This window comes from Passer domesticus, chromosome 7 (genome assembly GCF_036417665.1).
Source record: "Passer domesticus isolate bPasDom1 chromosome 7, bPasDom1.hap1, whole genome shotgun sequence".
NCBI classification, from domain to species: domain Eukaryota; kingdom Metazoa; phylum Chordata; class Aves; order Passeriformes; family Passeridae; genus Passer; species Passer domesticus.
In genome coordinates, this window is record NC_087480.1 from 8,829,850 (window position 1) to 8,855,055 (window position 25,206).

Here is a 25,206-nt window from a genome sequence, read left to right on the forward strand (position 1 = left end):
AAGGAAGGAAGGAAGGAAGGAAGGAAGGAAGGAAGGAAGGAAGGAAGGAAGGAAGGAAGGAAGGAAGGAAGGAAGGAAGGAAGGAAGGAAGGAAGGAAGGAAGGAAGGAAGGAAGGAAGGAAGGAAGGAAGGAAGGAAGGAAGGAAGGAAGGAAGGAAGGAAGGAAGGAAGGAAGGAAACTACCTTAACCATCATCTAATTCCAACTCTCCTGCCATGGGCACAGACACTTTCCACTGGATCAGGTTGCTCAAAGCTCTATCCAGCCCTATCCTATTTTTTAATATATGATTGGTTTTATTTTGGCAGGCCCCTTTTCAAAGGAGAAAAAATAACAATAGACTCACACCAACCACCTCCTTATCCAAGGATTGCTGCAGGAGGCTGAGGTCAACTGGTGATTCATTTTATCTGCCAGAACAAGTATGGAAAAACTTGCCCCAAAATGAGTAATGGAAATAGGAAGACTGTATGGAAAATTCCAATGCTCAGTAAGAATCTTGAGGTTTGTCTTGTACAGATGAGAAATAAAAGAAAAAAACCTGGAAGAAATATCACCCTTTTCTTTGAAATCTTGAAGTAACATTTGAAATCTTCTGTTTCCAAGCACTAATCATGCATAGCAATTTATACCTATTTATTGTTGTTTTTCTTGTCCTTGATGGTTAAATGCTTTCTTCTCACCAAGAAAGTACAACACCATAAATAGCCGAGTTCCTGGAGAGAGATGCAATTCCAGAGAGATGTCTTTTAGCTCATTTATTGATCTAGAAATAGTCCATTGGATCAGCGGCAGAGCATGCTTGCCAGAGGCAGACTGAGTCATCTGACACTGTTCTGTTGGATGCACTGTAAGACACTGAACATAGCTTTCAGTTTGACTGGAATTAATTTTTTGGTTTGTTGGCTTGCAGGGTTTTGTTGGTTTTTTTTTGTTTTTTTTTTTTTTTTTTTTTTTTTTTTTGGGGGGGGGGTGTTTTGGTTTGGTTGTTTGGGTTTTTTTGTTACAAGAAACAGAACATCCTGTTTTGGAGCAATCTCTGCTACTACCTCCGTACTGGCTGTTATCTCCTCATTCCACAGATTCTGGTTTCAACTTGTATCTCCTTTCCACTTTCGTCTGTCCCCTCCCTGTGCCTTTTTTTTTTTTCCTCTGGCAGCACGTCAAGAGAACCTGAACTAACTGACCTCATAAATCTTACTAATGATGATCACTCAGTTACTCAGTTCCACATCAACACAGAGTGCTCCAGGAGCAGAACGTGGTGTTTTTGTGTAGCCGTGCCATTGCCGCATGCGCTCCTGTGGAAAAACATTTAATTGTAAAGAGAAAGGTGTGCATCCCTCCTGTGGAAATACATTTAATTGTAAAGAGAAAGGCGTGCATTCGCTCCTGTGGAAATACATTTAATTGTAAAGAGAAAGGCGTGCATTCACTCTCCGTGGAAATACATTTAATTGTAAAGAGATAGGTGAGCATTCACTCCTCTGGAAAACATTTAATTGTAAAGAAAAAGGTGAGCATTCACTCCTGTGGAAATACATTTAATTGTAAAGAGAAAGGTGTGCATCCCTCCTGTGGAAATACATTTAATTGTAAAGAGAAAGGTGTGCATTCGCTCCCTGTGGAAAGAGGTTTAATTGTGAGGGGTGTGTCCTGAGTGCAGCTGGGTCACTGTTGCGAGGGGCTTTTCCCCAGCTCCAGAAATGCAGCAATGCAGCAATCCATGAGTTCAGGGGCGAGCAGGGGTAGGGGCACAGCGGGCAGCGCCGCTCCGCTCCGCTCCGGCCCTGCCCCCGCTCCGCTCCGGGTTTTCCGTCCGCCTCCCCAGCGCGCTCCCGGGGCGCGCGGAGCCCCGCGCCACAGCGCCCCCCGGCGGCGGAGGCGGGCGGCGCCGCCCCGCTGTGGCCGCGCCGCGCCGGGCCGGGCCGGGCCGGGCCGGGCCGCTGTGCGCTCCGCTCGGCTCCGCTCCGCTCCGGCGGGACGGCGGGGCCATGGCCACGCTGCGCCGGGACGGCCGGGTCACCGCCCTGCAGCGCCTGGGCTGCGCGGGGCTGGCGGGCGCGCTGAGCCTCAGCCTGACGGCGCCGCTGGAGCTGCTGACGGTGCTGGCGCAGGTGGGCACCTGGCACTGCCGGCGGGGGCTGCGCCACGCCGGGCGCTGCCTGTGCCGCGCCGAGGGCGTGCGGGCCCTCTGGAAGGGGAACCTGACGGCCTGCCTGCGCCTGTGCCCCTACAGCGCCCTGCAGCTCGCCGCCTCCCGCCGGTAAGCGACCGGCCCGCGCGGGGCTCGGGGCTCCGGGGCTGCGCTCCGCGCCGGCTTCGGAACGGGGGGAGCGGATGGAGAGTGCCGGGTTCAGTCTGATCTCTGTCTCTGCCGGGTGTGCGCCCCTTCTCCCCAAAAACGCGGAGCCTTGCTTGTAGTTTTATTTACCTAATTTGTTCAACGCCTAGCGATTGTTAGGGCTTGGTGATATGCCAGCAATTGTATATCAAATCACAGATATTCTTCACATGATGAAGGGTCGGTAGTCTGTTAAAATTCTTTTGCTCTGGTTCATTTAGAAATGAAGTTACAGTGCAACCTTAGGTGTGGCTGTCACATCTGTTCTTTACAACCAGTTTGTCTAATTAATTTATACACTCTCAAGTATTTATGTTGTCTGTATCAAAGAAAATAACAAAATCACAAGTCAGATATTTTTACCCTATCATGCAGGAGTTGTTAAGCAAATTTGATCGGTTGTGACGTTGATACATGACATTGTTTGTTTTAAGACCTTGTTTTTGATAATACACAGATATTAAACTAAGGTAAGTGCTGGAAGGACTGCAGCGGGATGAACAGGGAGCAGTGCTGATGGAGCTCTGCCAACCCTGCTGTTTCCTGGGATTCCCTTCTGCTTCCAGTATCTCTCAGCCTTTGCAGGGAGTGCCTGGCTGTTTGCACACACCAGAATGTTTTGCCGCTTTGGGGGCTGGGCTTCGTTCTTTTTTTTTTCTTTTTTTTTTTTTATTGCAGTCAGCTGTTCATGATAACACATGACATTTCCACCCAGCTGGGTGCTGAGCTGCTCTGTTCCGGGCAGCAGCACAGCCCTGCTGGTGCTGCCAACCTGCTGGGTTTGTCACTCATCTGTCCCCGCACGTCATCTGCCCATGACTGCCTGCGCCCTTCAGGAGGCCACAAATGAAGTGACCCTAAAACTGGGCAGCTTTTTTTGTGCCATAATAGACACAGTGGTCAAACAAAGAGTGAGATAATGTGAGTGGGAAGGTACAAACAGTAATTTAAGTGTAAAGTTCACAGAAAAAGCACCAACATACAACAGTTGATTTTGAGCAAAATAACTTCATTGTTTGTTCAGCTTGAAACAGTGTATTCCTTTTGCAAGGCTAAAGTTTGTGTCTGGTTTGTACAGGGCGTTCTGAATTATGGGTAGGCTACCAGGAAATTAAATACAAGGTGCCTATGCTTAGTCCTTGATACACTCACTATTTGGGGGTTTTGGAAAGTCTTTTCTACTTTCTGGGAGAATGGTGTATGTAAAGGCAAGAAACACAGAAAGAGAAATGTTACAGGGCAGCTTAGGTAAACAGTCCCAGGAGGAGCAGGACTGAGCACAGTCAGCACCCCGGGGATGGTGACTCCACTCTCCCTCAGCAATTTCTCTGCACAGATTCTTGTCTTTCCATGGCAGTTTTAAATGCTATCAGGTAGTGCCTAGAGACACCCCATGCATTTGTCCACACACAGGAAAATTAGGCTGCGTGGTTTAGGAACCGCATAAGACACACAGGAAAAAAAGGTTTATGCCCTTTTGCTTCTGCTTGGCTGGGCTTTCTGCCCTGGGCACTCCCAGGGCTTGAGACAAGTAGATGCAGGAATTTGTCATGCAATAGAAAATGCACGTTCAAATGAAAAAACATTGAGCGAGCAGTGACTTGTAAATATTTGCACATTATTTTGTTCCACACCATGCAGGTTAAATGTAGATGTGCTGTTTAGATGTTTTAGTTAATGCTACCAAAATAGAATAATACATTTCTTTATCTCCAGCTAAAACTCTGGTGTTTTTACTTGCTTCTTGCTCCCTCCAGGACATTACTCCCTGATGCAGGAGTTTCCTGTCATAGAAAAGTCCTTCAATGCACCACAAATGTATGACTTGTGTGTAGCTGTTAAACTGTGCTTCAGTTTCAAATTTTCAAATTGACACTTAAACTCCTGAGCATAATAGTGCCTGGGCAGAAGTCTTCTCTTGAGGCGTGTCCCTGGGAACCTTCGTGTCCCAACATAAGTAACAGATCAAAGTTCAGTAGCTCTCAGAAGGCCTGTGATGTCATGGTCTACATATTTCCTCTTACGTGATAACCTTAACTGACAGGTTGGACCAACGCCTTTAACTGATGATCAGATAGTTTCTTGCAGATGTGTTTTGAATCATGGCAAGTTTCATCCTGTATATGGAAATACAAAAGAAAGATTTTTCATCCTGTAGATGGGTGCTTGTGTGGTGTTATGTATAAGATCTTGGATGAATCACATGCTAAAATTTCAATTCCTGCTGCTGAAGTGGCTTGTGGACAGAAGAACATTTGCAGCAAGAATCATCTGCCCTAATTACTGATGTGTTTTCTTCATGTTGTCGTTAATAGTACTTCTTTTCTGTGTTTGCTTTAGTCTTGTCACCCTTTTCACGGACGAGCTGGGCCATATTTCCCACTGGAGAGCCATCATGGCAGGAAGCCTGGCTGGCATGGTTGCCACCACCGTGACGTACCCCAGCGATGTGATCAAAACACGGCTCATCGTGCAGAACCGCCTGGAACCATCTTACCAGGGAATTGTTCACGCTTTCTACAAGATCTACCATCAGGAGGGGCTCCGTGCGCTCTACCGTGGTGTGTCACCAGCAATATTAGGTAAAACAGCTCTGGGGTGAAAGCACCTCACTGCCTGGTTTTTGTTGCAGCTGTGAAGTGTGTTCACTTGCTCACTTGATTTAAAAAGCAAATAGGAATGTTTTCTTGTAGAGGATGTGGAGATTTGCAAGGCACTGCAATACTGATAACCTTTGCTGCAGCTTTATTACTTCAAATTAGGACCAAGTGTGTAGTGTTTTATGTATGGTTAAATGTTCAGCAAAATACTCTCTTCCTTCTTTTATAGATGATCTAATTGTGCTTGGATGCAAAATTTTCACCATTAAACTCTTCAAACACATTTATACACACACACAGAATGCTTGTAATTCCTGTCAAGTGTGAGAGTGTCTCCTGAGCTGTTCAGTGAAACCAGTGTGAAGTGTAGTGTATAGTAGGTGTTAAAAATTAAGTTTAATTATGTTCTTGCTTTACTTGAAATTAATTTTTAATTATCTATTTACTCTGCATAGCCTTTAGAAATGCCATTTACCTGAGTCCACTTTCTTGCAATTTGACATTATATAAAATGCATACCAACAATAATAATAAATGTATAATCCCACTATAAAACTGATGAGAGCATGAAACAAGCAAAAGAGGCCAGAAGTATCCCTCATCAGCCTGACTGAAGACATAGCTTTGTTTACTTCTCTGTCACAAGAGAGAACCTGGAGAAACACCTGACCTGTCATGAGACTGTAGCAGTTAATAATTCTGACAATGTGCACATTTTAATAGGTAAATGTGTGTCCCTGTCAGCATATCTAGATGGTACAATATGGGTGTTTGGTGGTAAACCAGGGACTAAAGAGTAAAATTTTTCGAAATCTGGATTGGGTTTGTGGAATGTGAGGTGTGAATTGGCAGCAGCTCCTCCCATCTTTCTAGTTATGTGACGGGCAGCTCTTGTCTCTGAGTGTACAGTGTGTTGATTTAATCCTGTCTGGTTTGCTTTCTAGGTGCTGTTCCGTTTTCTGCAGGCTCATTCTTTGTTTACATCAGTCTGGACACAATCTGGCAAGAACCCATAGTTCGTTTCACTCCTCTTCAGAACTTTGTAAATGGCTGTGTAGCAGCTGCTGTGGCACAGACACTTTCTTTCCCCTTTGAGACTGTCAAGAGGAAGATGCAGGTACAGAACATTCTTTGTCACAGGTGCTTGGTGCAAGAGCTTGGGACAAGACTAGCTAGGTGATCATGGGTGCCACTTTATTTCCCTTACCAGTAGGCTACAGAGGCTTTGGTTTTGTTGGGTCTTTTGCTTGTTAGTGGGTTTTTGTTCGTTTGTTGTTTTGTTTTTAAACTCTGGAAATCATTGCTACAAATGGGCTGTTATACCTTTAATGTGAGTTCAAGTACTGTCATGGGATATGTGTATGCTCTCAGACTCCATCTCTGTAGCTTTATTTCTTTCCTTTTTCATAGCAGTTCCATCAAATTCTCAAAATTCAGAATTGGCAAACCTTCAATGAATACAGGCTGAAAGCTTGCCAGCTGAAGAAATTCAGTTCCCTTGGTGGTAGTCAGGATGAATGAGATCCATGTGGTTTTCAGAGCCTGTGTGTCTGCCATTTGTGCCTCACCACAAAACAAACTTGTTCAGTATTAAGTCTGAAGGATCATTATCCTTGTTCTTATTTCTGACTTCTCTGGTTAACAAGTGACTTTCCAGCTGCAGGTGCTGCTGTTTTCCTGGAGCATCAGCAAAAGGAGAGTTACTACAGCTTTCTGATCCTTTTTCCAGGAATTTAGCAATACTGATCTAAAAAAGGCTCAAACCCCACAAAACAACCACTATCCCACAGCTTCCATCTCACTGATAACTCACTTGTTGATGTTGACTTTTCATTAGAACTTCATCAGTAGAGAGACAATGAATAGCTTTCATCATATGGTCATTCTCTGGCAGGGGCATGAGTTTGGATTTTCAGCCTAGTTCCTGGGAATGCAAATTTATGGGAAGCTTTTGTGATCTTATTAGAAAAACAGTCACTAATTGTGGCAGCCTTATATAGGTCCTTGCACCCTTCATCAAGTGGTAGCCTGGTTGGCAAGTCACAAGGTAGCAAAAGGGCAGTGAAACTGTGCATTTCCCTCTCCTGCTCCCCAGTTCCCCTTTTCAGGGTGCAGGTGCTGTGTCACAGGAGCCTCCACTGCCCTCTCTCCATCTTGTAGCAGAGAACCTCAGCAGGAGGAGTAAGGGGCATTTATCAGACCAGCTAACGTAGCTGATGTGTCCAGAAGTCAAGGTTTAAACTGAGCACTTTCATCAGGTGTTTCATAAAATATTTCAGAAAAATTCTGAGCATGAAAATGTGATTGTTTTTTCCAGCTGTACCAGTGGATCTAAGAAAAGCAAATACTCCTTACAAGCCTTCTTTTACTTTATATCCTTAGGCTCACAGCAATACTGTTGCCCTGAAGAATAAAAGAAAATAAAGGCATTTACTGTGCTGTTTCCCTTTTAATATTTTCTGTCGATGCAGCAGTTGCTTGAACACTGAGCTTTTGTGATCAGTTCAGAAGTAGTTCTGGCTGTAACTGGTGTGGTGTGTTGTGTCAGGCTGTGTCGTGACAGGCATGTGAAGAAGTGGGACAGGCCCATGTTTTATTTTCCTGCCACTAGGCCGTGCTCTTCCACCGAGGGGAGGCTTAATCATCTGGTCAGCACTTCAGGCAATACAGGAACTGGATTTATTGCCTAAATGTGTAGGACTTGGAGAGGCTAAAAATACTTTGCATGGAAACAAAAGGCTCATCAACAGAGAGGGTTCCTTCCTCATAAGTGCATTGCAACACTGAATAGTGAATCTCTGAGCTTAGAGAAACACCTCCTGTTCAGTGATTATTCTGAAGGCATGGGAGAAGACAAAGATATTTCAAAAGAGCAAGCTCCCTAGGTGTGAAATCCTGTAATTTGGTGGGTGCTGGAAATTGCTTAATTCAGTTGTCCGGAAAAGAGACCTGTTGAAAATTGCAACCCACGTTGAAACCAGCAAAGCACTTGAATTCCTGCAAGGTTATCCAAGAAGTTTGGGTTTTCCAGTTAACACCAGGGTATGGCCCAGCTTTGCAGAGATGAGCTCTGCTTTGTGCTTGCTGGTCTGTGCAGTTTGTAGGGTGCTGGACAGAAGAGAGAAATGCCTAGTACAGCACCTAGTACAGGAAAAGTATCATGAAAAGGGATGGACTTAGAAAGGAGAGAATAAAGAAAAGGAAAAGACCTTCTAGACATTTCAGAGTTCTGTAGAAAATGAGGGAGTGGATACTTCTGATTAGTTTTTTTCTCACACATCTTATTCTGAGCAGCCTCTGTTTAGTGATTCAGCTTTCTGGCTGATAGGAGGAGGGGGCTAGCAAAGCCTTCAGCTACCTCTGAGCCTTGTGTGTGCTCTGCAGTGCACATGGAGAAGTGCTGGGCTTTTTTTGAAGCAGTGAATGCTGGGTTTATGGTGTATGAAGAAGAACCCAGCACACTGTGGAAGTCAGTATCAGATTCCTTTTCCCTCCCTTTTGTCCCACCAGTCTGACAGATAGAGGGATTATATTGCTTAAATAAGATTTTTCCAGTGAAGCTGCTGGTGATAGGGAGCCAGGGAGTTGTAAGACAGTCTCAGGAACTTCAAAAACTGAGAAACTAGGACAGAAGGTTGTCTCCATTGATTCTGGGGTAGAGTACAAGCGTGAGACCAAGACATCCCATTAAGATCTTTACCTGATGTGCTAGGCAGTCTTAGAATTAGCTCCATTCATCTCATCTGGACAGTGCTTGAATTGTTTGCATAGACTAGGAAATGAATTCTGCTATGGGAGAATTCATAAGGATAAGGTGCTATTTTTGATCTCCATTGTAATAATTTTGCTTCCTCCTTTCTTACTTTACGTATCTGAATCCTACACTTCTGACGTTGGCTGCCTCTGTCACTGACAGCTGTGGGAGTAGGAGCTGACTGTCAGCTCCTACTTCCTCAGCTCTTCTGAGGAAGAATTGTGTTTTGGTGATGCTTTATGATGTCAGATTTGTTCTGTAACCATGACTTCTTCCACCTTTGCTGTTAGAATTAGCTTTATCAAGTTTTTTGTTGTTTTTTTTTTTTAAAGATGCTGTGTTTGCTATATATACTTGAATGTTTTTCTTAAAATAAATGTTAATTAATATGAGTGAGTCTTACTGAATATTTGAGTCCTCTATATTGTGCTTATCCTAATCTTATTCCTTTGTCTTCCCTTTTTCACTTTGCTCCTGATTGGCATGTTAGAGAATTCAGAGGTACTGTATGCATGTTTCAGCATGGAAATATGGCTTTTGTTGTGCATCTGTAGAAGGGGATTAATGAAAGAGAGGGTTATGTTCTATAGTAAGTGTTTTCCTGACTTACTTTTATGATGTTTCACTTTCTGAACAAAATCTTACTGATCTTTATATCATTCTGACTATTATTCTTGGCTTTCACTCCTTACCTCACAATATAGTGTTCTTTGTTAAATCCAGTTTCTAAGCCATGTTCAAGTATGCCCTTTTTACCTTGCATACAAGACTTGCATACAAGAACACTTTTTTCTTTTTCAGTTTTTTTTTTCTGCCTTTAGCAGGGAAATATTACTTTGAATGAGTCTAGGTCTAAGTAAAATCCCTTCTTTCCTTTTTTTGTTATATCTGAATACTTTGAGCTACCTGCAATTTTTATTGTTTCATTGATGTTATTACAAAGATATTTTATACCACTTTCTGAAGTTGTTGCAGAATGCTGCTCTGATGCTTAGGGAAGTATTTGGTCTGGCAAATGGTTGACACAATGTCTGAAAAAAGCTATGGAGCATAATGTAGGCTTTGCCTTCTGTAACAGCCTAGATCAGCTTTTATGAATCTGAACAAATCTCGGAAGCATGTATCTTAGATCCCCAGACTTCCACAGGAGAAAAGCTTGAGGACTGACTGTCTGTTAAGCTGGAACACTGAACAGTGTTAGTAGGAAAACTGGATAAGAGGAAGAAATTGTAGATCAAGAATTGGAAGCAGGACTGGGCTGTTTTAGCTGTGAGGTCTGCCTTGACTCTGAACCTGTCCATCCAAGAAGCTGTGGTGTGATAATTATGCAATACCTTGAGGTGGGTTAGCTTTGCACTGCAACACAGTGGTGTGCTGAAGAAAAGCAGAACACATTGCACCTGTTTGGAACGCAGGAAGTCTGAGGGATGCCAGAATGCAATTCTCTCCAAATGATCTCCCCAGCCACTAAAATGGCCACCATGCCCCCAAAGTGAGATATGGTAGTGCCATCTGATCATGTGTGCCAGCCTCTTACAGTGCCTCAGCTTTGTCATCGGTGTGGTGTGAGTGAGAGCACTTTAATCTGCTTTGGGACAGATCAGATGGGTTAACTCAGCCCACCTTTTTAAACTCCACAAGCTCACCCAGCAGACAGGACCTGGCACAGGCTGGGTTTGCTGCTGCTCACACACAGCTGTTACAGACATAACCTGAATGCAGTAATGGCTCTGCAGGTACAGCTATTACTGCTGCCCCCAACGTGGGTACTTCTGCATCAGTAATGCAGGACAGGCTTGTATCCATTTGTCTGTGCTTAGAGTGATGTACCTGTGACATGTGAGGTGACTAATTATGGAAAACACTCCATTACCAGGAGCTAAAACTTGATCAAGGCTCTCTTGATGGCCACAACAACCCCCTGCAGTGCTACAGGTACTCAGGGGACAGAGTGGCTGCACAGAGCCCAGGCACAAAGGGACCTGGGGGGACTGGTCAACTGGACATGAGCCAGCAGTGTGCCCAGGTGGCCAAGAAGGCTAATGGCATCCTGGCCAGGATCAGGAACAGTGTGGCCAGCAGGAGCAGGAGGTCATCCTGCCCCTGTACTCAGCACTGGTGAGGCCACACCTCGAGTGCTGTGTCCAGTTCTGGGCCCTCAGTTTGGGGAGGACTCTGAGATCCCCTAACACATGCTGAGGTGGGCAACGAGGCTGGTGAGGGGCTTGGAACACAAGCCCTGTGAGGAACAGCTGAGGGAGCTGGGGTTGTTTATCCTGGGAAAAAGGAGACTCAGAGGTGACCTGATCACTCTGCAGCTCCCTGAAAGGTGGCTGTAGTCAGGTGGGGGTTGGTCTCTTCTTGCAGGCAACAAATGACAGAATGAGAGGACAGTCTTAAGACTGAGTTAAACTTTCCCCACGCCACAGGAAATTTAGGTTAGATGTCAGAAAAAAATTCTTCACTGAAAGAGTGACTGGGCAATGGAATCATCTGCCCAGGGAGGTGGTGGAGTCACCGTCCCTGGACATGTTTAAAGAGAGACTGGACGTGGCACTTGGTGCCATGGTTTAGTTGATGAGGAAGTGTTAGATCATAGGTTGGGCTGGATGATCCCAAAAGGTCTCTTCCAACCTAGTTCATTCTGTGATTCTCTTGTAGGTGATTTATTTTGATTTTGTGTAAATCCTTAATTTTATCCACATAAGGCAAATGAAAGTATGACCTGTGAAAAGCCCCAGTCCTGTTAAAAATTAGTTTTCTCCTCAGTTCCTAGATAGGCAGCAGGAGATGCAGGAGCTGGCATTGCCATCCACTGTGTGAAGTGTGGGACCAAGCCAGTCTGCCTAGGGGTTTGCACCATTAAATAAATCAGTGTTACTGTGCATGAAAATGATGCACCCATTTGAAGGGCTTGAGCTGAACCATCATGAGGCATTTGGTCAGAGCTGCTCATGCAAGGGGTTTGCACTGCCTTGAGGAAAAAGACTTCTATATTCTGTATAAATACTTTATCACACAGCAGGTGTTAAAGCAGAGGAAGCTTAGGCTCAGCAGCAAAGGAGGAATTCTGCAACAAACTGTGAAGCCTCAGGGTACACAGGCCTGGTGATAGGTATCTAAAGCAAAGAGTCAAGCTTTTGACCAAGCATGAAGCTGTTTTGCTCACTTGGTGCCATTCTTCCCAGAAAGACATGATTTGTTCCCAGTTCAGGTTACAGAGGAAGGGACAAGGTGTTCCTGGAGTGCAGAACACTGCAGGTCAGCTGTGCTGTGCTGCTCTGAGCTGATACCCTGCTAGCTTGCCATGGTTTACCTTCCTCTGTGCCTGAATACCTCTGGGTGGACTTTAACCAGGGGTCAGCCAGCATTACCAAACCACTGACAGGGAATGACTGCTGAGTAAGGCTGACCTTTAGGAGGAGGAATTGATTAAGCCCAAGAGGATGCCTTTTTTCCCAACACATTAACATGTATTTACGCTTTAATTTTTTTTCATTGTAGTGGAATGTAACACTCTTTCAAGCATCCAGTCTTCACTTGAGTGAAATTTCTGTTGACTGGAGTGGTATTAACTTGAATGAAAACTGCAATCCTTGACCTTCAGTTTCCTTTGAACTACAGCTGCACTTGCCTGTTGCCTGTGCCCTTATTAACCCAGACTGCAAAGATTTCTTTTTTTAGCTCAGATTAAGAGTGTGAACTCTTGAGCTGTGTGTAAATTGTCTTCCTGTACTTTTTTTTTTTTAAGCGATCAGAAATGTAGGACACCAGAATCTGTTGAAAATATGTAAATAATAAGCAGTTTTACTCTATCCACCATCAGGGTAGCATACCACTGATGATAGCTATTCATTGTTAGTTATCTTCCATACTCTGTGCCAAGATTAACGCCTACTCAAAAAATAAATAGTAAATATTTGTGCCAACAAACTTTATGAGCAGGGAAAAGGGGGGAAGTACATGGATTAAATACATGAATTCATAGCCTCTGATGTGAATACAAATAATTGCAAACCAAAATGTCCCAAAAAGCAAGTGAAAAGTTTTTATCTGCACAGGAGAGGGGCTGAGGGAGGTCATTGAAAAGGTCTATGAGATCAGTTCCCAAAATGGGATTATGTTGTTGTGGCAGTCACCTCTTAATGCAGACAATGGGAGAGACAGTGTCTGAAGAGTCTTCAGGTAACAATTACCTGTAACAATTAACCTGCAGTCATGACACTGCACCCTTTTTTAAATGTTTTGTTTCTTTTAAAAGAATATTGTGTGCAGGTAGTTGGGCATGTTTTTGTACGTGTCTCTTGGGTTTGGAGTGCTGCAGTAGAACAGTGAACACCTCTGTGGATGTGTTGCAGTGGCATAATCAACTTGGTGGGCTCTGAATGTAAAAATATTGTGTTTGTGAGAGAGCGGGTGGAGACAATTCTGCATTTGATGTGCTTTAATCATTTAGAGAGCCCACAGCCCATCAGAGGTAAAAAGACAAGCAACTTAGCCCTGCTACTATGAGTACCTCCTTGGCTCTGTTACCAGCACAGGCAGCTGGACCCCAGCCTCCTGCAGTCTGAGACAGCTGCAGCTGGGAGGAAGGAAGACTTCAGAAGAAACAGGTCTCCATGCAGCAGACCATAGTGTCCAGGGGTGTCAAAAGCAAGGAATTCCTCAAGCTGCTTTGAGGTGCATGAAATTCTCTGTCATGAACCTCACCTTTTGGGGATGAGATTAGCTGTTTGATTTGTATCTCACGGTAGGTTTCTGCAAAGGAGGTAGAAAAACCAGTTTGGTCTGTTTTGGTCTGTTTTGTTCCTTCCATTTTCTGGCTCTGGTGCCATAGGGTGGTTGTGAGGGTTGAACGGTGGTGGACATGCTTAGATGAAGAACACCAAAACCCACAGCTACTCTTTTTCATGAACAACAGTGCCAAATGAAACACATTTGCAGGATTATGCTTTTATTAATGCATTTTAACTTCATTTAGCTATGTTCCAAAATACTGAAATTTTAACTACAACACTGATACAGTTTTTAGTTTTCCTCTTGCAGTAGGTGATTCTGAGATTCTGTGGACAATTGTTATTTAATTACTGTGTGTAGGGTCCTAGAAGCATACAGCTCCTGTTCAGCAGAAAGGCTGGCAACACATACTTTACATCACAGACTGAAATCTTAGAAAAGCTCTGTCTATGGGAAATAGTACTATAAATAATTTCAGTAAATCTCTTAAAAGGTCAGTGTCTGTGGGCAGATTGGAAATCTAGGGGCTTGACTTACCTGTTCCTTTTAAACTGCCTTCTGGAGGCGTCTACTGTGTTACTGAAACCTGCACTGTGCTTGGCACCTCTTTTGGTGTTGCAGGCAAGAGTACTGTACTCAAACCTTTGATCTGTGCCTTTGCAGTGTGAACAGTAATGAAGGGGATTAAGTCAAACTCCTGCAGTTAAATTCTGGCAGGCCATGCCCTGCCTACCACAAAGGGACTGAAAAAGGAAGGGAATCACATGTTAATAGCATTCTTGTGTTCTTGAAACATTTCAGAAACCTGTCTTTATTTGCTGTTTGGCTGCTTATAACTTCATTTACAAAAAAAAAAACCAAACAAACAAAAAAAAAACCCACAAACCTTGTGGAACCTGTCTGGCAGTTGAGAAAGAAGAACAGGGCTTTGAATCCAGTTCTCTGACTGCTGTTGCATTTTTAGGGATACTTTAATCATTTTAGTTTTCTTCTAAGCATTGCTGGTGCCAAAGTCACCATTCTTATGGAACTCGTTTCTGAAGTCTCAGTTTGAGCACTCAGCATCTTCTACAGTACAGACATGAAAGTCTGTGCAGAAGTTTTTTACCTGTTACCTGCCATAAGAGGTATTTCACATTCATTTCAATCAGGCAGAAAAAAAATAAGAAAAAAATTATGATCTGTGGTTTTTTTTTTAGAAAGAAGACATGCCCTTAGTGTGGGGGATTATCAGGGTTTTTTTTCAGCCTTTAAATTTTAACAGTAGACTTGCCCATAACAATTTGATTAGCAATTTCTCCTATATACGTAGAGTGTGAGTTTTGATCTGTTTGCCTTTGCAGCATCTCAGTTGCCAAGTACTTGAAATGCTATAGCTAAGGCACCTAGAAAATCTCATCACCACTTGTCAGTTGATGAGGCTTGTCATAGGCTCAGCAGCTCTGAGAAGCTACAGGCTAGTCTAGAGAAGGAGTGAAAAATCACTGCACAGTGTGGTGCTTCAGATCAATGTGTGGATCATGATACACATATTCATCCATCAATTAACTGTACAAGCCCCATTTTTATCTAACTTCTACCTTAGGATGATCAGTTTGCAAGGCATCAATCTGTGTCCTGGGCCCCTGACACCAAAGTGTCACCTGCCATGTGTTTGAGTGAAACCCTGATTTGTCAATGCAAAATAAATCCATGGCTGCATGTGCACAGATGGATGAGGATGGGATTATTGAAGGTCAGGTTATCCTGTCTGTGCTAACGCAGTAGGAGATTAATGAAGAAAGGATTTAGCTGTTAAAAATGACCAACTACACTTCCTCCATGTGAACAGACACTGCACTGCAGTTGGCAGTTCAGCTGCCAGCCAGCAGGATTCTCCCCAGCTAACTTCAGCTGGTCCTTATCATGTGAGCACATTGATGTGGGAGCATGGGCACCCACTGCTCACCTGCAGCCCTTGGTGGAACCAAACAGCCTGGCTGAAATCTCCATCCTTCCATTTCTGCTGGGCTGCTGCTCCTCAGCCTGTGGTACAGCTCATGTTTGTCACAGCAGTGAGACACAGCCTCAGCAGCCAGAGACAAGCCAGCTGGTTTGAGCAGAGCTGCAGGAAGGCAGTGTGGCTCCAACCTTCCCTCTCACTGTGTTCCACTGCCAGGAGTGTGAAATATCTCTGCCTGGACCTGAGCAGCTGGCATGGGGCTCATGGGATAAGTGGCTCTGGTTCAGATGGTTTGTCCTCAAAAGGGTGGGATTTATTTCTAGTAGTGACATGGTACAAAAGGAGGCACTGTGTGAAATTGCTGTTCACTTTCCTACCTATCAAAGAGTGAGTTCTTTCCCTTTTTAATTTCTATTTTAATGCAAATTAGATCATTCTGGGAGGAATCCAGATCTGTCTGTTGAAACCTGGTGTTGACTGTTCTTTATATACAAGGATGGAGAAAATAATTAATTACTTTGCTTTTCTCTGCTTGTTCTGAATCCCTGTGGGTGTCTCTTGACAGGCCCAGAGTCCTTGGCTTCCCCACTATGGAGGAGTTGATGTCCATTTTACTGGCATGGCTGACTGCTTCCGGCAAACTGTGAAGAACAAAGGTGTGCTTGGACTGTGGAGTGGCCTCACACCCAGTCTGCTCAAGGTGAGGTTTTGCTTTCACCCCAGTCCAATACTGTCCTGAAGGAGTCAAGCCAGTTTTGGGCAGCTGGGATAGAAAGCTTATGACATACCTTTGTACTTAGAAGCTCATTCACTCATGACAGAATCAGTGACAAGATACGTTATAAACCAGCCTTGGAACTTGGTTTGGTTGCATTTCCCCAAATCCAAGCTTGGCTTCTAGATGTCACCACTTGAAAGTTCATTGCAACATCTCCTAACACACAAGGTGTGGAGTGGATGGGGGATTGCAAGCAATCCACTTAGGACAGCTAAACAAGTTCTCCTTCTGAGCTGAGCTTCAGTCATTTGACATGTTGTAGTGAGCTGTAAAAAAAGCCTGCTTGTATAAGCCACTTGCCCAGAAGTCCAAAGCAGTGCTTTCAGCCAGCTATTTAATGCGTGTGGATCAGTTACTGCAGCCTTTGCTGAGTTGAAAGCATGAAATAAAGCATGGTAGGTTAAACAGAAGGTAATTTAATTTACATAAATACGTTTTATAGTGCTGTGATGAGGATTACCTACATAGAGTACTACAGGTCAGCTAATGAGTGCTAATTGAGTGACAGTAGGATTGATTGTGACTGCCTTACCGTGGCTGATACAAAGCCAGGGGCCCTGGAGCTGCTGGTTCTGCATGGGGCCAAAGAAGAAAATCGTGGAGTCACTCCAGTGTATGTAGAATAAATTCCACATTTCCTGCCAGGATTTGCTGAGATTGCTTAGGATGTGCTTGGGTATTTGACAAGTTCTGGTAATCTATTGGGTAGCACAGATCTTCTTCCTCACAATATTGCTATAATTAGTTATGTAACAACAATAAACTCCTACTTTTAGCACACTGCAGCTGCCAGCGTAGCTTGAGATGAGACTCTGATTTTATATAAATGAGGACAAGGTCTATTATTAGATCAGATCTGAAGTCCTAGAAGTTCCCTCTTTTTAAAACACCTAAGCTCTGGATGCTGCTAGTGAGTTTAATTTTTTTTTCTTTTTTTTTTTTAATCAGATTGTGCCATACTTCGGTGTTATGTTTAGCACCTTCGAATTCTGCAAGCGGGTTTGTCTCTACAGAAATGGTTATATTGAATCTCCTTTAAATTACAAGCTAACACCTGGGGTTGACCAGAGCTTACACCCACAAGAACTGAGAGAATTAAAGCTCCTCCGAAGGGAAAGCCTTGAGCCCAGGAAATCAGCACTTGAAAACTGACATCAGAGTGTCCACTGCAGATACACAAATACCTTTGCAAGAAAGACATGCTGAGCTACAGGTACTGACATTTCAGTGGACTGCGTGGTTCTTGTAGTGAGACACCTGTGACAGGAAAGAATAAATCTGTATTGTATTTGCTGAGTGGGTATTAAGTATATGTCTGGCAAGCACATACTGAGGAGGAAAGATGCAACTAGTTTGAAAACTCTGTACTACAGAACTTGAAATGGCATTATTTTAGGTGCTTTTTAAAACTGAATAGCCATATGAGATTAAACCAGGTGCAGAAAGGCAAGAGAATAGAGATGAGAGTATAGATTGTCTCCAAAAGCATTAAGAAAATGGATTTTCTTAAAGCAATCTGAGATACCAAGTCAGCCAGAAATAATAAGACAGAATAAAATACATGCAACATGCAAGAATTTCTACTGAAATCTCCAGGTTTTTAGTGATACTGTGTGGATGTAGCATTCTACAGAGTCAGAATTAGTTCAGTCACACTCCCAAATCCACTGCTTAGTTTTTGAGATGTACTTGAGAATAATATTTTTGTCTGAATCTCCAGCACAAAGATGAATGTATGCTGCTGCAACTGTGCTTTTAATAAGACAGAACTGTAATGTGCAAAATGGACTGTAATACACTGGAATGACAATCTTGCAAACTTAAGTGCATACTCAAAAATATTCCTCCCTTTCTCGTGCATTGTTACTGCATGTATGTGAATTACTTCACACTCTGAAAAACAATTTTCCTGAAGTACTCTAACTGAAATGTTTCCTGGAAAATGCAGTTCTTAAATGTGTTAGATATTTCAGAGCCACAAACTCTGTCATGTTGTTTAGGTACTTTTAAAGCTCTATTTTTTTATTAGACCACTTTTTAGTTCCAGTGCACAGACCTAAGGCTGCTCTGAACTTGCAGAGAGAATAGCACCATGCACCCCACCTGTGACTGACCACTTTATCTGTGTGCTCCAGGGGCTGCAGACAGGTCCTGTAGGAAGGAACCTCTGCAAAACCACCAGGTTACTGCCACTGCCACAGATGGGCCTCTTGGCAGCTTTTGGACAACAAAAATCATCTCGTGTTATATCTAGGAACTGTGGTGTTGCTCCAGTTCCTTTGCAGAAGTTCAGCTATGGAACAGCCCCACCCCAGTGCCTTCTGATAGGAAACCCAAAGGCCATGTCCATGTGGGAAGTGTGTGCTCCTGGCAGCGTGGGAGTCACAGCAGCTCACAGAGGTGTGTGCACTGGCTCCAGCCTGAGCTGCAGCAGCCTGGGCTTGGCACAGCATTTGCTGCTCTACACAGCTCCTCAGCTGTGTTCTTGCACTGTTTATAACCCCTGATGGGTGAAAATAAGTAAATCTCAGAAACTGCTTGGTTAGAACATGTCACAGCAGGATGAGGCATTGGCAAATCCATGAGGGAACAGTCTGTAACTGAGGAGAGAAACTTGCAGAAAGATTTGGGATAACTGCCTTGCACCTAGAACTAATTGTTGATGTATCTTACAGCTGAAGTCTTGCAGTATTTCTCTTAATGGACTTGCTCTGTTCTGCTGCAGTGGTGCTTCATACTGACTTTTTTCTCAGTGAAGAAATGCAGGCATAGAAAGCAAAAAATTAAGATGGTAGAGAGCAGATCTGGTGCTCAGGCATCACACTGAGGCTGTAAGTACTTTTGGCTCTAACCAACCTGCCTAGTGATCATGTTTCTTTCTCTGTGCCTCAGTTTTCCCATGGGCACAGTACAGGTAATAATACTGAGACTTACTGGACATGTATGGATGTGGAGATGTGAATTGTAAGCATGTTGGGGAGGAAAGGATTTCTTGCCTTGTCCAAGCATAACTGTATTTTTTTTACTAATACTGTATTTCTAAATAGATTTTAAATATTGAATGGGTACCTATGAATGTCTGATCAACTGTTCAAACCTTGTAAGAGTCAAGTGAGTCAAAATGCTCTCTTAACTTGTTTCTGATGTGCTACTACCACCTTTGTATCATAGTGCATTCCTATGACCTATCAAGCACTATTCTTTTATCAACCAAGCCTGTCCTTTGCAATCACAATTACACATGATAAATCCCCAAAAGGCAGCACTAAAATATTTCAGATGTCCCTGAAAGAAAGCCCTTCATCAGTGGATCATTAACATGTACAATGGCGTATGACCATGAAGAATAAGTCAGTAGCAAGGCTAAACTCTTGGACAGGTGAAGTTCTGCTGGAGGGACGTTTGGATGCCGCTGTGCGCTGGGGGTGGGTTCCTGCTGGGCTGGGCTGTGCTGGGCATCTGAGCATCGCAGCTGGGCTGTGCTGGGCATCGCAGCTGGGCTGTGCTGGGCATCTGAGCATCGCAGCTGGGCTGTGCTGGGCATCGCAGCTGGGCTGTGCTGGGCATCTGAGCATCGCAGCTGGGCTGGGCTGGGCATCTGAGCATCGCAGCTGGGCTGGGCTGGGCATCGCAGCTGGGCTGTGCTGGGCACTGCGGCTGCACGGGACTCCGGGCGCGGTCACTGCTGGGCGCTGTGCAGGGTCACCGCGTCCCCTGGGTCTGCGAGCGGGGCTCGGCTGCGGCTCAGACACGGGGCTGGACGGTGCCCGCTCCAGCGTGCTCTGCTGTGCCCGGCTACCGCCGTGGCTCTGGGGTGGCGCGGAGGGGCCGCGGGCCCTCCCGGGGTAGCGACGGGTGGTGTGACCGGGCCGGGCCGCGTACGTGTGCTGCCCGCCGTGCGGGTGCAGTCCTCCATTCCGCGGTCCCTGTCCCTCTGTGCCCCATCCCGGGCTGTTCTGTCCCGCTCTCCCCATCCCGGGCTGCCCTGTCCCGCTGTGCCCCATCCCGGGCTGCCCTGTCCCGGTGTGCCCCATCCCGGGCTGCCCTGTCCCGCTGTGCCCCATCCCGGGCTGCCCTGTCCCTCTGTGCCCCATCCAGGGCAGTCCTGTCCCGCTGTGCCCCATCCCGGGCTGCCCTGTCCCGCTGTGCCCCATCCCGGGCTGCCCTGTCCCGCTGTTCCCCATCCCGGGCTGTCTTGTCCCGCTCTCCCCATCCCGCGCTCCCCGTCCCTCACCGCGGCCATGTGCCCCCCACCAGTTCCAACGGCGGCCCCGTCCCCCCTGCGGAGGCCACGCCCCCCGCGGCAGCCAATGGGCGGGCGGGCCGTGCGCCCCGCCCACGCTCGCGCCCCGGCCCCTATATTAACGGCCATTGCGGCGCCCCCTCAGCGCCGCCTCCCGCCTCCTCCGCCCGGCATCGCCTCCCGCTCGCGCCGCTCCCGCCATGACCGATGCGGCCGTGTCCTTCGCCAAGGATTTCCTTGCCGGCGGGGTGGCGGCCGCCATCTCCAAGACCGCCGTCGCGCCCATCGAGAGGGTCAAGCTGCTGCTGCAGGTGAGCGCCGGCGGCCGGGGCCGTCGCAAGGTCGCCGCAAGGAGAGGGGGGGCGGCGGCGGAGGGCCGGGGGCTCGCGGGGAGCGGCGCTGACGGCGGCGTCTCGGCCCCTGCAGGTGCAGCACGCCAGCAAGCAGATCTCCGCCGACAAGCAGTACAAGGGCATCATCGACTGCGTGGTGCGCATCCCGCGGGAGCAGGGCATCCTCTCGTTTTGGCGCGGCAACCTGGCCAATGTGATCCGCTACTTCCCCACCCAGGCCCTCAACTTCGCTTTCAAGGATAAGTACAAGGAGATCTTCCTGGGCGGCGTGGACAAGCGAACCCAGTTCTGGCGGTACTTCGCCGGGAACCTGGCATCCGGGGGCGCCGCCGGCGCGACCTCCCTGTGCTTCGTGTACCCCCTTGACTTTGCCCGAACCCGCCTGGCAGCGGATGTGGGTAAAGCCGGGGCCGACCGCGAGTTCAGTGGGCTCGGTGACTGCCTGGTCAAAATCTTCCGCTCAGATGGCCTCCGGGGCCTGTACCAGGGCTTCAGCGTCTCTGTGCAGGGCATCATCATCTACAGAGCCGCCTACTTCGGCATCTACGACACCGCCAAGGGTAGGTTGACCCAAACGGCACAAAAACGGAGATGCTGGGCCGCGGCAGGCCTGGAGTGCATTTCCATAGTGCTGGTGGCTTACCTGCCGTTCTCATCAAAGCCTCTCTCCTGCAGGCATGCTTCCAGACCCAAAGAACACCCACATTGTTGTCAGCTGGATGATCGCTCAGAGCGTCACTGCTGTGGCTGGTTTGGTGTCCTACCCTTTTGACACGGTTCGTCGGCGCATGATGATGCAGTCTGGCCGGAAAGGAGGTGAGTTCCCTCCTGGCTGTGTGAGAGTTACTGGGCATCCCTGAATCAATGGCTGGTGGTGGAGCTGAAGTGAAGGCAGAGTGGCTTGGCTTTCATCAGCCTGTGTAGATATCCTCATCTCTTGTAAGCAGGGCTGTAGGAGGGGCTGCAGAAGCAGGTGACAGGAAGGGGCACTGTGGGGTTGGCCTGTGCAGCACACCTGTAAGGTGGCATGCACAAGTCAGGTATATGTCAGTATGTAGGAGCAGCAGAACTTGCCCTTGGATGTTGCAAGCCAGTGTCTCTGGGACAAGAAAAGACAGCCTCTGTAGCAGGCACAGCCTGGCCAACTGTGCAGTAGCTGTTGGGTTTGGAAGTGTTGCTGTCAAAGCAAGGAGTTGCTGCCTTCTGCTTGAACTGGTCCTTCCAGTGTCTCCCAGAGACAATGCAGCAGCAGCACCATCTCTCCTGGCCAGTCTCTGATGTGCTAGTGTTGGAGAAAGCCAGCCAGGAAATGGGATGCACTTGAGATTGTAAAGCTAGTAGATGCATGAGGCTGTTTGACTTGGATGTTGGGGGTTGTGGGCATCCAGTTCCTAAAGCTGTCTGTCTCCTGCAGCTGACATAATGTACTCTGGCACTCTTGACTGCTGGCGGAAGATTGCCCGGGATGAGGGCTCCAAGGCCTTTTTCAAAGGTGCATGGTCAAACGTACTCCGAGGAATGGGCGGTGCTTTTGTCTTAGTCCTGTATGATGAAATCAAGAAGTATACATAAGTTGTTTCCTGTTGTGAACTGGCATGTTGTTCTGTGTAGTCTATGACTGTTCATGGACTTGTTTGAAAACCATCTAGTTACTAAACAGTGGCAGCTGATGTTTGTACAGGTTGGCATGGGGCAGGGGTGGCTGCTTGCCCTGTCTTTATCAAACTATTCCCCCTGATGGGACTCATGATGGTTTCTATTTCAGTCACTCTTGCTTAAAAAGTACAGAGAAATAAAAATCTGAAACCAATTTTCCTCATCTCATGTTTGTTCTTGCAGCAGTCAAAGTATGAGGGGGTTGGGAGTCTCAGCAGTTGTAGAGGAGGAGGAAGATGAACCACCTCCATCCTGCAAGCCTTGGTGCCTGCTGAGTGCAGGCTGCCAAGGAAGCTAGGTAGTGTTTCCTCCCCAGGGGAAGCCAGTGGTGTAGGCTGCCTGGTTTCTGCCTGGGATCTGGAGTGGTGAGGGGATGCTCTCCTGGTCTGCCCTTCAGATCAGTGAGTCTCTTCACTTCCCCCATGCCTTTGGTCTTTCTGGCTGCCCAGGCCTGCTCAAAGCAGTTGATTTCAATCACTGAAACCAATCTCAGGCACTGCCCAAGGCAGCTAAACAAGACCTTGTGTTGCAAAGGGCAAGAGTTGTTTTTAATGCTGGAATCTAAGCAGAGCAGCCAGGCATGAGAGCACAGCACCTTCCTGCTGCAGCTGGTGCTGGCCTGCCAGGGTCCCTGTGAGTGGGCACAGGCCTTCCTCATGGGAGACAGTCTTGTGCCTCAGAGCTGAGCCAGCTGTCCTTGCTGATGATTTTCAGCTGCCCCTGGGCTGCTGCAGTGTGAGATCCCCCACTGCCTGCTGTGGAGGTGAAACAGGCTGTAAAGGTGAGATTGAAGCAATGCCACAAGCAGTGGGCAGTGCTGGGGCACAGGCAGCAGCTTGGCAGGGGCCCTCTCCTGTTGTACAGGTGCCAGCTTATTAAGTAAGGGCTCTCAGCCTCCTGCTGCTAAGCTCTCCTGGATTTCAAGGGCTGTTCTGAAATGCTGTTGGTTGCTGAGCATGGGGCATCCTTCCCTGTCCTTTCCTCCACAGAGGTTGCATGGCCAGGCTGTTGGCACAATAAGGTAAGTGCATCATTTCTTCCTGCACACAGTGATGGGTGACTGAGGCACTGAGCTGGGCTGTGTGCCAGGCTGCGAAGGAGCTGAGCTGGGGCATCCTTAAGACCTACAGATTGTGCACTGGACTTGGGGTGCAGGGCTGCACTGAGTGAAATTAGTTTTAGCTACCTGCCCTGTTGACTGCTTTGGGGATTCAGGAAACAAGAATGTGTTTCACAGCTCTTTTTGGCTCTGGCAGGTGGGAGATGCAGGGCAGAGCCCACAAGGGGTTTTCCTGCACTCCAGTTTGAGTACTACAGGCTGGTAGTTTTAAAACTTCTGGGGTTTTAACTGCCCCCCTGCTGGCAGCTCCCTGGGAGCAGCTTGATCTGGGGACCAGGCCGGGGGGTTCAGCTGCTGCTGTTGCCTCCCACGGGAGCACACTGTACAGGGATTAAGGGTTTTGTTCTTGTGGGGAAACTGAGGCATAAGAAAAGGACTTAGGCCAGCCAGTGGCAAGGCAGCAAGCTGAGTGCAGTCCCTCCAACACAGCATTTTGTCCACTGGGCTGTGCTGCCCCAAGAATGGCATGGATGGGGGTGGGTTTTCCTTTTAAGTGTGGTTCTCCTGTGGGAAGGGCTGAACATCACACATTGTGATTTCCTCCACAGGAGCTGTGTCCAGCCTGGTGCATCAGCTCCTTTGCTGGTGAGCAGGGATGGGTGAGTGCCTGTAGTGCTGCTTTTGTCTCAGCAGCCATAAATCCAGGCTTAGGAGGTGTTGACAGCACAGCTGCGCAGGGGATCGTGTGACACTTGGCAGTGCCTGGGGCAGGTGGTGATTGCTGTGGGATGGTTGGAATGCTCCCTGTGCACCAGCCTGCCCCAGCTGGGCTGTGCCTGGCTCTGTGCTGGGTATTGCAGTGGAGAGCATCCCACCCCAAGGACTTGACTTGTAGAAGACCAGAGTGCCAGCTCATCCACTCCACTGTCCCCTTCAGCAATCATTGGGTGACTCCAGGCTGTATCTCTGGGCTTTGGATGGAGACAGGAGTGCCCCTGCCTCTGTGTCCTTGTCACCCTTGGCAGGCATTGCCCCAGCATCTTTCATGTGCTGCCTGCATGACTGGCAGGGTCTGGGCAGAGGGGCAGGGGAAGGGGCAGTGCTTTGGCATGCAGGGTAACATCAGTTGTTCCCAGTGGGGATTGTTCTGCCACTGCCCAGCCACACAAGTGGCCCCATCAGCTGCCCAAGGCACGTGCATGGTGGGCCTGGCTGTGGGGACAGAGCTGTGCCCACACACCTGCAAGGACACAGCCCCAGTTCTGCACAGCCTGGAGCCACACCGAGCTGCTGGGGGTGGTGATTTTGGGAACAACGAGTCCTCAGGAGCTGCCAAGACCCCACACCAAGACTGGCAGCATCAGGGCTCTGGGAGGTGTCATCCCACCAGTGGTTTGCTGGTTGTTGCTTTCTGATCCTGCTGGGATTGACAGGAGTTACAGCCCTGGCTGCTGGCACGGGGATGGAGATTTTCTGGCTGACAACAAAGAGATTGGCCACTTGTGCCTTGAAATCTGTCCAAATCCCCAGTGTGCTGTGGCCAGCTAGGGTCATAAGGATTCCTCAGCAGGGAGTTGCAAGGCTTCTATTCCATCCTTGGAGCCCAGCCCTGGATCCTTTTAAACAAGCCCATAATTTTGTACTTTTAAAATGCCTGGATGTGGCAAAGCCCCATGGCCTCTTTAGGGCAGCACCAGCAAAAGCTGAGACTATGATTCAGACTGATCAGTTAGTGCTGC

At 47.2% G+C, this 25,206-nt stretch overlaps 2 protein-coding genes across 2 annotated transcripts; both read left to right on the forward strand.

The window, feature by feature from the left end:
* Positions 1-1,896: 1,896 nt before the first annotated feature.
* Positions 1,897-17,448, forward strand: SLC25A43 (solute carrier family 25 member 43). The gene is made up of 5 exons (XM_064426757.1): positions 1,897-2,266; positions 4,685-4,926; positions 5,889-6,061; positions 15,943-16,077; positions 17,104-17,448. Exons 1-5 carry the CDS (start codon positions 1,995-1,997, stop codon positions 17,305-17,307), a joined length of 1,026 nt encoding a protein of 341 aa, XP_064282827.1. The 5' UTR covers positions 1,897-1,994; the 3' UTR covers positions 17,308-17,448.
* Positions 17,449-20,505: 3,057 nt separating this feature from the next.
* Positions 20,506-22,561, forward strand: SLC25A5 (solute carrier family 25 member 5). The gene is made up of 4 exons (XM_064426758.1): positions 20,506-20,709; positions 20,825-21,311; positions 21,427-21,567; positions 22,166-22,561. Exons 1-4 carry the CDS (start codon positions 20,599-20,601, stop codon positions 22,321-22,323), a joined length of 897 nt encoding a protein of 298 aa, XP_064282828.1. The 5' UTR covers positions 20,506-20,598; the 3' UTR covers positions 22,324-22,561.
* The last annotated feature ends 2,645 nt before the right edge of the window (positions 22,562-25,206 follow it).